Below are 10,865 nucleotides of genomic sequence, written 5' to 3' on the forward strand. Positions count from 1 at the left end.
CTTCTCACCCTGGATCCTGCCGAAGCAGCTACCAGTTTCCACTCTGCCTGTTTCTTGGGAAATCATCCTTACGCTGTATTTTCTAGCCAGGCTCTAGATGAGGCACAGAGAGACTCAAACTGTTCCAAAATAATAATGTATAAAGTTTAAATATGGTTTTCTATCCTGAAACCAAGTTCTGGGGCTGGTCAGCACAATGCTACCTCACTTTCCCGATGGTGTATCCACACCATCATCCTGGCTCTCGGTGGCCATTGTCACTTCCTTCTGTAGGCCAGATTAGCTCTAAGAGGAAAGTAGAAACCCTAGAACAATGATCCAGGTTCTGAGGCCAGACTGCATCTCACTGACTGTCGCCACAGCCCTCTCAGGGCTGACACCGTGGGAAGCAATAGCAAATGAACGTATTGTTGAAAGAATAATAGGGGCACGTCAGTTCTCTTGCTTACCCATTGTCTCCCGCTCTCTATGTGAGTCGGCACAATAGGAATCTATTGCATTCGGTGCCCTTCAGTGCTTTACAGAGGCCAATCGGGTACCCCTCCATCCTTAACAGAGGCCAACCTGATACCCCTCCGCCCTTTGCAGAGGCCGACCGGGTACCCCTCCGTCATTTACAGAGGCTGACCAGGTACTCCTTAGTCTTTTACAGAGGTTGACCGGGTACCCCTCCATCCTTTACAGAGGCCGACTGGGTACCCCTCCGCCCTTTACAGAGGTTGACCGGGTACCCCTCATCCTTTATAGAGGCTGACTGGCAGAGAGACAATTTTACTCCCTTGTAATCTCTGCACTTTTATCTGCAAGTCCTAAATCAGGCCAACTGATGAGATAATTAAATTCATCACCTCGTATTTTAATTTCTTAACCCCAAAGCGTATGGGTTCTAATTATCATTCATCCCGAAGTTACTAAATGGTAAGTAAGCTAAATTATATAAAACCAAAGAAAATTATTCATAGTTGAAGTCTTCTTAAGCAGAGCTCCGAAGACTGCTCCTTCCATAAATTAGAAGCTTCACTTTGTGCCATACTTTGAGGAATAAATCTTAGGAGATTATCATGTAAGACAAGAATGAGATTCTTTTTGCAATTTTTAAATGTTCCATAGCTCAGATGCCGCTTCTCGCTTTCTCCTCGATGATTTATTTTTAGATGCCCTAAGATGGCCTCAGATTTTTAGGCATTAAATGTTATTGATTTTTGTCCTCTCGCTTAACACAAACATGAATAATAGTCATTTGAAAATCCCAGGCAGCAACATCAAACACCAGGACAAGGACACCATTATTTTTCGCAGACATTTTTTGCGCTAGAACTGTTAAACCTGTGAGAGCCCAGGCTAGGCTATTTTCCTATCTGCCCGAAGTCTACCAGCAGGCGTGGGCATTGTCAGTTGACTGCAGGTGAGGAGGACTCCCAGCGCTCAAAGAATGGAGGTCATACTCCAACTACAATAACTGAGAGATGTTTCCCCTTGATCTGCATTGCAAGCAAGTGGAGACTCAGATGTGGGCTTCAGTGTCTATAGCATAAGTGGGTCTTTAACTACATTATGCAGAAAACATATATGTGGAATAATTGTTATCTCCGTGTCCATGAATTAATAATATTGATGATCCTTGTAAACTAACTAGGCCTTCAAACACACGGGCTGCTTGCTTTGACTAAGGAGGGAGGCCTCTGCCCACGGTCTCGCTCACAGAGTGTTCCCTACAGAGGACTCTTAAAAGATTTGCATACCATTCAGCTCCGATTCTTTGCACCTGTGAAATGATGAATCCCGTTTCCCGCTATGAGGCCTCCTTTACAATTCCAATTTCAGCTGGAAAGTCTTTGAGGAGCTGATTGAACCTTATCGACTCCACGAAAGCCACAAAGATGTGACCACTGCTGAGAAATTAAAAAGAGAGAGTCCGTGGAAAATTACAGACGCAGAACTGGAAGCCGTCAAGGAAAAGGTAAGGACCTGTCTTCCCTGGTTTCCACTTCGCTGTCTAATTAGTGAAGAGGAAACAGCGGTTGGTTTTTAAGAACCGATCCATCAGGTCAAGCTGCCTTCCTCAGCACCCCAGGCGCCCACATTTTCAGGGGCATTTCGATCATATTACTGGATACAATCATTCAGAAAACATTTTAATTTTTTTTCTAGAAAGAAGCCTATTTTTATGTTTAACAAAACAAGTTATTGGTCCATACTGTGAGGTCTCCTTTGAAGTGTATTTTTATTTATCTTAAAATAATTATTCATTTAGGCATATAATGTGGATCAAAACAAATTGACCCACAATTTAAACAATAACAAAGACCCATAACCTGATAAACGCAGCTGTGAAAAACTAACATGAGTATCTACAGAAATGTTTGATGCATTGGTTGGAATAAGGAGCACAGATGTTGTACCTGGGCTAACAAGATAGCTCCTCAGGTGGCCCGAGCTCAGTTCCCAGATCCCATTGTGGAGACAGAAAATGGATTCATAGAAAGCTGTTCTCCGACATCTACAAGCGCACTGCAGCACTCACACACACATCATACATATATAGGAATAGTGAAATAACTATCTGTGTGTGAGTGTGTGTGTGTGTAAGTTGCATCCGGCATCCACAGTGATATGAATGTAAAATGATGAGCTTTTCTAGATAGCGCAGTGGCCAGGAATTCCAGCACTCTGGAGGCTGAGGCAGGAGGCTCACAAACCCCCGGCCAAGCTAGGAGAACAGAGAACAACCGTAAGTTTCTCTCTGACCTGAGCGTCCATTGAGGTGGTAGGCAGTAATATAAGGAAAAGAACAGGGGTGGAGATTTAACTACAAAGCTCAACATGTTAGCTGGTCATTAAAGGACAGGGATCACGTGAACTTGTAGAGGAAGAAAATATTAACCCCTTCCAGTAGTGGCATAAACAGCGCTAAAAGAGAACAATAAATCGTGCGTGTGGTTGCGTGTAGTTACGTACCCAGTCTTCACAGAGATATCACATATAATTAAACAAGTCAGACACATGAATCTAGTTCTGAAGCAGTGAAGTGCAAAAATAAGCATTAGTCCGAGCACTGTAAAATAATTTTCCAGTGACTGTATTGGTGGCTTTTTACTTGAAACTGTTATGCCCAGATCACAGAGCCCCCCCCCCCAAAACCAACTAGGAGACCAAATCCTGTATATAAAAGCAAATAGTCTTTATTCTTACATAAATTTGCAAACTCGGACTCTCCATGTGTTCAACATATTGGAGCAATTGGAGAGCCCCGAGGTTAGATGGGGTTGGGTTTTTATAGAAACAAGGGTAGGGGGAGCGGTTTCTAAGGTTCAGGACCCCTGGTTGGCTGACATTTGTCTAGGGGTGTCCTGGTGAAAAGCGATGGATGTGTGCTGGCAGGTGATTCCATCTACAAAGGTTAGAATGTTAGGAATTTCCTTTTGAGGGTCTGTTCCTAGGTGGTACCTAGGAACCAGTTTGCGGTCTTTCTTGGAACCAGGTATTGCCTTAGGGTAAACTGCTGAGACTTAGCCCTCTATTGAGCTTGTCATGGTTGGGCCTACAAAACCAGTACTATACTAATATTATATTATCAGGAGGCTTAAAGGGAACAGGTTAGAGCACAGCCTGCTTTCTTAGGCTACCAAAGAGATAGCAAGATTCAGTTGGTCTTCTTCAGATGAAAGCCTGTTTCCAAATCCTCCGTTCTCATCTTTTTTGTTTTTGCTATCTGTGCTGTTCTACACCCCTAGACACACCCTACACCCCTAGTAAGCCACCACGCCACAGCGACAATCCACACTAACTCTTTACATTTCTACAATTGCCTGTGAAGCTTTACAGTAAATCTTTGTTTTTCAAGTACATTCTATTTTTTCTTAGTAATGACTTTTAAAAGTCATATCTTCTGCTTATTCATGACTTGAGGTAAGACAATAACTTCTTGTTCATAATTCTGGTAGAGCTGCACTGAACTCAGTCTAAATACTGTCCACAGAGTTACCGCCAAGTCCGGCTTAATGAGCTCTTACAGGAACATTCGAGAGCCGCCAACCTGATCGTGCTGTAAGTGTCGCCGATGTGGGCGGCGTGTTCACCTGGTGGGGAGAAGGGAAAGGCTGAATGGGCTGATCAGACTGAAGGTCCAGGACTCCTCCGGTGGGAGGCAATAAGTTGGAGCGTGTGGGTGTTTAGCAGTGAAGGAAGACAATTGTCACTTTAAGACAGGGATGACCGAGTTCTGTGAACGTCAGCAGGATGTAGTTGGACTTGCTAGTAGTTCTTCAACAGCCATGGGGCCAGGAGCGTGTGTCCATGGACTGAAGCTACCCTATGGTCCCATATGACCAGGCTCTAGAAACCTGGAATTCTGAAATCCCTCCCAATAGCCCAAGCGGGCCACAGGACTCACAAGCATCTTCTTTTGATGGGTGCCCCTGAGCTGTGTGTATACACAGCTGATTTCCTGAGTGGGTACTTCCGAGCCATGTGTGTCTTGGCTGACAGTGTGGGAACAGATCACCATGAGCTTTTATGTTTTCGTTCTTTCTCCCAGGACCCCACCAACATTAGGAATATACCCACTGAAAGTATTACTCATGTAATGGAGATTGGTGCTAAAATGGGAAAATGCCCAGCTATTTTATTTTAACCCCATGAACTGACCTATATATGAAAATATATGTATCTTTAAGCACGGTGTGGCCTAGAGGACTGCCACTTCTAATGTACACCCCCCAAAAAAAATTCCCAGGAGATATTGGAAGGAAGAGTAACTTTCTCCATAGAGCAATATTTTGTTTATTAAATTCTCTGCTTAAAAAAATCAGAAGTTATAATTTTATTTTGTCTGTACAATGACTAAGCCATTTTTTCTCATTTATACATGTTTGCATTATCTGAAGAATACATCAATTTAATTTCTGTATTTAAAATAATTGCAGTGCTCTCGTTTGAGGGGGATATGATAAACATTTCAGGCTACCAGTTATTATTAATTCAAAAGCGCAGATAATGTCCCTTCCCACTGTAATTTTTCTCTTTGCTTTTAATTTGTCTTCCATGCCGTCAGGAGCCTTCCAGTGGCGAGAAAAGGATCTATATCTGATTTGCTGTACATGGCGTGGTTGGAAATTCTGACCAAGAACCTGCCTCCTGTGTTACTGGTTAGAGGAAATCACAAAAATGTCCTGACATTTTACTCCTAAAGAGTGAAAGATGAGAAATGTTGCATCTTGACATCTAAATATGAAACACATCTGGTACTTTGTGTTCTAAAACCTCGTCTATAGATGTGCAAACCTCCGGAGACTAGTCTACCTGATTCTACATAAATGTTGTCTTTAAAAAAAGAGTTATTACTAATGAGAGGTTTCCCCATTAGTGTAAGGCTCATGGAAAGCCATGCCACTCCTAGAGAAACACTTTGTTGTAGTTGCTGGTAAACATGAAATTAATAAAACCTCGCTGGCATGCTAATCTGGATGTGAGCTCCACGCAAACCTAATCCCATTTCTGTGGAGTCTGCACGGCCCGGCGCAGGCCTCAGGCCCACAGCAGGCTGCCCATAAGCGCTTATTGATGGGCTGGTATGGGGACGGCAGGTGGCAATCACAGGAAAAGACCTGCTGGGTCAGCGGCCGATTCTGCTTGGCCTCCTGAGAGGCTTATGAAGATTTAAAAATCAATAATGAAAACTTTGCCAAGGACTGGAGTCTACGGAATGTTCAAAGCAGTTGGCTAAATACGGTTTATTTAATGCGGCAGAGAATGTGCTTACAAGTGATGGTTGATAGCACAGGGCTTGCGTTTGCTGCCGACTGAAGGTATTGTAGGCAGGCAAGTAGGAGACACATGTTCCACTTAAATGAAATCCAGGCGATTCTTAACATAGAAATTCCATTGTCTGCCCTACTACATATTTTTAAATTTCTATCTATCTTTTTTTTTTTTTTTTTTTTTTTGGTTTTTCGAGACAGGGTTTCTCTGTGGCTTTGGAGCCTGTCCTGGAACTAGCTCTGTAGACCAGGCTGGTCTCAGATATCCTCCTGCCTCTGCCTCCCGAGTGCTGGGATTAAAGGCGTGCGCCACCATCGTCCGGCTTAAATTTCTATCTTAATACTACTTTGCTCATCTTTTTCTCTAATTAAGTGGTTTGCATAGATGAAAAATCATAATAAATGTGTCATTGAAAAATAATCTCATAAATTTTCAATCTACTATTAAAAATACATCCAGACCCTACATTTATTTACTTCCTATAGTTCTTATATAGGCTTTAAAGAATAGCAAGACATAAATGAAGAAACTTGTAAAATTTAAGAATACAGGTGATGATTCTTCTTCTTGATAGTGTGTCTATAATATTTAATCACAGAAAAAAATTGTTTATCTGATAAATGGCTTGTTTTTTGTTTTGTTTTGTTTTGTTTTTTCCTTGGCATATTTTTGACTATTCTGGGGAAACATGTGGGTGCAAATTGACCTGAAATAAAATCGTTAAAATGTGTTTGCTTTGACAAAGTGGTGTATTTTACTTTTCTGTGATTGAAATCAACGACACTGTGCCATGGTACTTAGGTATGAGCCCGAATAGAATAGTGCATCCCGTGGCCACACCTGCAGCCCGTTTAAAGCTGGGGTTCAGGGTGAGTGTTTCTAGGCCTAGCTGTGCTCAGAGGTTGGCAGAAGAACAGAGGCAAGGAAGGAGCAAGACCTGGACAGCTGGTATCCCTTGTCCACCTATGCTCGGCTCACCCTATGGATCTGAAGCTTGAATGACTAGTCACCTGATGAAAATGGCCCTGCTTCCCCTGAAATACTAGAGCAGGTCTCGGGGAAAGGCAAGAAGTTTACCACTAAGCAGCACATCCTCCTCACAGTGAACCTTTGGGGGTGGAGGAGCCTGGAAGTGGAGCGGGGGAACGGTGGAAGCAGTGATGTAGGAACTAAGGACTGGCTTGCCCAGCAATCTGGAACTGGGATGTTCCTTCAAAGTAGGCCAGGACAGAAGGAAGGTGCCTGGGCTTTGTGCTCCTGTATGATGTAGGCACTGACTGTGGACTGTCCAGGAGGAGGTATGAACTTTTCTCTGAAGGGGCTGAGAGCTGAGGTCTGTCTGCCGACAGCGCTCCCAACTCACAGACAACAAGCTCTTCACTAACAAGTCTGGGAAAGGACATCACCATCTCTGCCAAAGGGAGTATATAACCATAACGAATTAAACAAACAAACAACCCTCTCCTCTCAGATTGGCCTGAGCTCAAGTCTCCATTTACTAATGGGGCTCATTCCTTAGACACTAAGGGATAGGTCAAGCCTACGTTTATTAGTTCAGGGTGATTTTTTTAGTTGTTTTTATTGGACAGATAGGGTAATATAGTTCAATTTGAATTCAAACTCCCTCAAGACCGTGAACTGCTCCTCCTGCACCTGCCTCCCAAGCCCTGGGATTCCAGTCCTGCACCACCACATTTAGTCTATGATAGTACTGGGGACAGAACCCAGGGCCTCACGCATCCAGGCAAGCCCTCTAGTAACTGAGCTACACCCCGGCCTTGCCAGGCCTGTGTTTAAAGGTTCACTGACCCAGATCTGGACTCTTGCCCTGCTTCACAGACCTTCTCTCATCATCAGAGAACTGTTTGAAGACACTGAGAACACAGACAGATCTTTACAGTCTTCTAATTATTGGAAAGGAATGAAATGACCCCAAATGACTAACATTTGATCTCAGTAGCTCCCTCTACTTCTTCTAGTCTAACTCTGTCTCACATCAGTGTGCTTTTGATTGCTTAAAATATGTTCTAAGTCTCTGTGGTGAGCAAAACATTGCTCCTCAAAAATGTCCACACACTGATCCCTAGAACTGGTGTGTCTATTACTTCCATGGGCAAAGAGACTCTGCATGCATGGCTCATGCGTAAGCTAGAGCTAGGGATAATATCCTGGTCAGTCTGGGTAGACACACTGCAGTTACAAGGACATAGGGGAGAGCCAGTCTAGGGTGTGACCAGAGAGCCAAATAGATGAAAATAGCAGCAGAACTCCACCTGCTGCTCAAGCTCTGAGCACAAAGGGAGGAGGTCTGAGGCAGGGAAGGAAGAAGAAGGAACACATGACTTTCCCCTCTAGAACTTCTAGAAAGAAAAGCAGTTTTTTTAATGCCCTGTTTTATTTAGATTATTGATAACTGGGTAAGACTTTTGACCTAAAGATTACTTTTAAAGACCGTGTGTCTTAGTTAGGGTTTCTATTGTTGTGAAGAGACAGCATGACCATGGCAACTCTTATAAAGGAAAACATTTAATTGCGGGGATGGGGGACAGTTGCAGTTTCAGAGGTTTAGTTCATTATCATCATGGTGGGGAGCATGGCGACTTGCAGGCAGACATGGTGCTAGGGAAGTAGCTGATTATCTTACATCTTGGCTTACAAGCAACAGGAAGTAATCTGTGACACAGGATGGTTATCTTGAGCACATATGGGACCTCAAGGCCCACCTCCACAGTGACACACATCCTCCAACAAGGCCACACCTACTTCAATAAAGCCACACCTCCTAGTAATGCCACTCTTTTTGTGGGGGGTGGGGCATTTTCTTATACACTACCACAGACTGTAGTACTTTGTTGTACCAACAGATTCAAGGTTGCTGAGTGCGGAGCTGCAGTCTGTAATCCCAGAATGAGGTTGGAGCAGGAAGATCACGAGTTCAAATTCTTTCTCAAGAAGTCCAAGGCCAGCCTGGACTTGAGAAACCCAGTCTCAAAACAGCAAAATGAAACAAAAGAAACACAGAAAAGAAAAGCAATGTGAAGCCATCCAGAAGCTCACTAGCACATTTGAAATTTTGTCAATTTTCCCTTAGGAATGCCAGTTTGACTTAGATCTTGCAACATCTTCACTTCAAGTGAACTATACAGACCTCTTGTTCTTTCCTTCTTCCTTCTTCTTCTTCTTCTTCTTCTTCTTCTTCTTCTTCTCTCTTCTTCTTCTTCTCTCTTCTTCCTCCTCCTCCTTCTCCTTCTTTTGATTGCTTTTCCACTTTACAAATTCACTTCATTTCTGGTCTAGGTCACCCATGTCTGCCAAAGCCTCTCGTAATTCAAAAATATCACATCCCATCATGAGACTCAACAAAGCCACTAAAGCCCTCCAAAACAGTCCCAAGGTCCCTGCTGAAGCAACTTCCTTTTTACTGTGAATATCAACCTTTCCGGCCTTGTGAACTGGGGATCAGACACAGGTTCTCTCAGTCTCCTCAGTCACCCCATCCTTCCCTTATGGACCTCTCTTCCCTGACATTTACAGAACCTCAGATGGAGATAGCCAAGTGTTCCTAATGGCTCTACTCAGCCAGTCAATGTCTGATTACCTTCTTTATCTTAAGGAGGCAAGGGTCATTGCTCAGGTTTTCTGCCTCCACCACAGTTAGATGGATTCCATCTGTTCCCAGGTCCCACAGTCTCAGAAGCCAGGCTGAGACAAGCTTTTTTATTGCTTGTTTAGAAGTCTTCCTTAATTGGAGCAGTGTCCGTCTCCTGTGCCAGACCTTTGTTGAGGCCCCCAACTGCATGTCGGATCACAGATTTCCCCTTTTCTTATTATAGGTCTGACAGACACGAGGGTTATTTTCTATTCCTGCTGTCACGTTTTCCTCCCCACTCTCCCATTCTTCCCATGAGTTCCACTTTCTTGGACCCCAGGAAACGCTTCTTAGCATGGATCTAACTTACGCTCTTCTCCTATTAACCACAATGGTGAAAAGTGACAAACCAACACGTCTGCCTTCTCCTCTCTTTTATCTAATTTACCTGCCATATCAGAGGTGAACACAAACATGGAGGACACTAGCTGCATCTCCCTTTCTCATGTGCTTCCTGCTGCTAAGCACCCACCTAGGCTTCAGCTGAATCACTTCTTACACATAACCAGGACCAAGCAGTCACACATCCCCAACTCATCTTTGGTTCTGTCATTTCTCTGTTTGGGTACCTAGTATGTGTAAAAGACTTTCCCAGGGAGACAAAACACATGCACTCTGTGTGTGTATGTGTGTGTCTGTGTGTATATGTGTGCCTGTGTCTGTGTCTCTCTATCTCTATATGCCTCTGTCTCTCTCTCTGTGTGTCTCTACATCTCTGTCTCTATCTGCCTCTCTATCTCTGTCTCTTTCTCTCTTTCTGTCTCTGTCTCTCTCGCTTTCTCTCTCTCATTCCCCCAGAAAGGGATCCCAGGAAAGATGAAAGTAACAATTGACCAAAGTCCAACTTCCTGAACAATATCCAGCTGTTACCGGGTTACTGGCAGGAGTAAGGTCCAGCGCGCACTCACAGCAGCAGGGAAGACTCAGGAAGAGTTGCAGCACTGATGATCCCACCCCGACACAGGTGACACCTCATGGAAGCTGCAACCTGGGAGCTCTCTGCACAACTTGCAGGCAGCTCAAAAAGTCTGAGGAATCCCTCAACTTCTGAGATGGCTGGAGCTCAGTGTGGCTGCTCAGAGTTCAAATCCTGCACACCCCCTGTCCCAGTGATTCCTTGCGGTTTCTCAAAGCTGAGGAGGGGCCTTCAAGTTTCCACTTTCCCAGAAAGTGCTCTTTTGCTTTGTTTTGTTCGTTTGTGTTTCTTTACCTCCCGACAAGGAAGACAGGGAAGCTTAGACTTTTTCTTGGCCTTCTCTCCCCTCAGCAAAGGCCATTCTCTCACCTGCAGGCCTCTTCCTACCAAGAAACCAAGACAACCTCCCTCATCTTTTCCTTACCTCCTCCTCTTCCACCCTGGAAACTTGCACTGTGTCTATCAAAGGAATCCTTCTCATGGTTCACTTCTCTCTAGTTTACTTGACAGTTGATTTGTCCTTAAGTCTACTTTTCCAGT

General features: G+C 44.0%; 1 protein-coding gene across 3 annotated transcripts in view; it reads left to right on the top strand.

Annotated features, from left to right (window-relative positions):
- Slc12a1 (solute carrier family 12 member 1) overlaps nucleotides 1-5,814 on the top strand; it is an 82,741-nt gene extending 76,927 nt beyond the window's left edge. For all 3 annotated transcript variants that reach the window (XM_041678857.1, XM_041678855.1, XM_041678856.1), the window contains exons 24-26: nucleotides 1,825-1,960; nucleotides 3,980-4,047; nucleotides 5,054-5,814. In XM_041678857.1, the coding sequence (XP_041534791.1) occupies nucleotides 1,825-1,960; nucleotides 3,980-4,047; nucleotides 5,054-5,189 (340 nt within the window). In that variant the 3' untranslated portion in view covers nucleotides 5,190-5,814. The remainder of the gene's footprint in view (nucleotides 1-1,824; nucleotides 1,961-3,979; nucleotides 4,048-5,053) is intronic.
- The last annotated feature ends 5,051 nt before the right edge of the window (nucleotides 5,815-10,865 follow it).

Source organism: Microtus oregoni, unplaced genomic scaffold (genome assembly GCF_018167655.1).
Source record: "Microtus oregoni isolate MIOR12 unplaced genomic scaffold, Mior012 000031F_ref0000149, whole genome shotgun sequence".
Taxonomy (NCBI): domain Eukaryota; kingdom Metazoa; phylum Chordata; class Mammalia; order Rodentia; family Cricetidae; genus Microtus; species Microtus oregoni.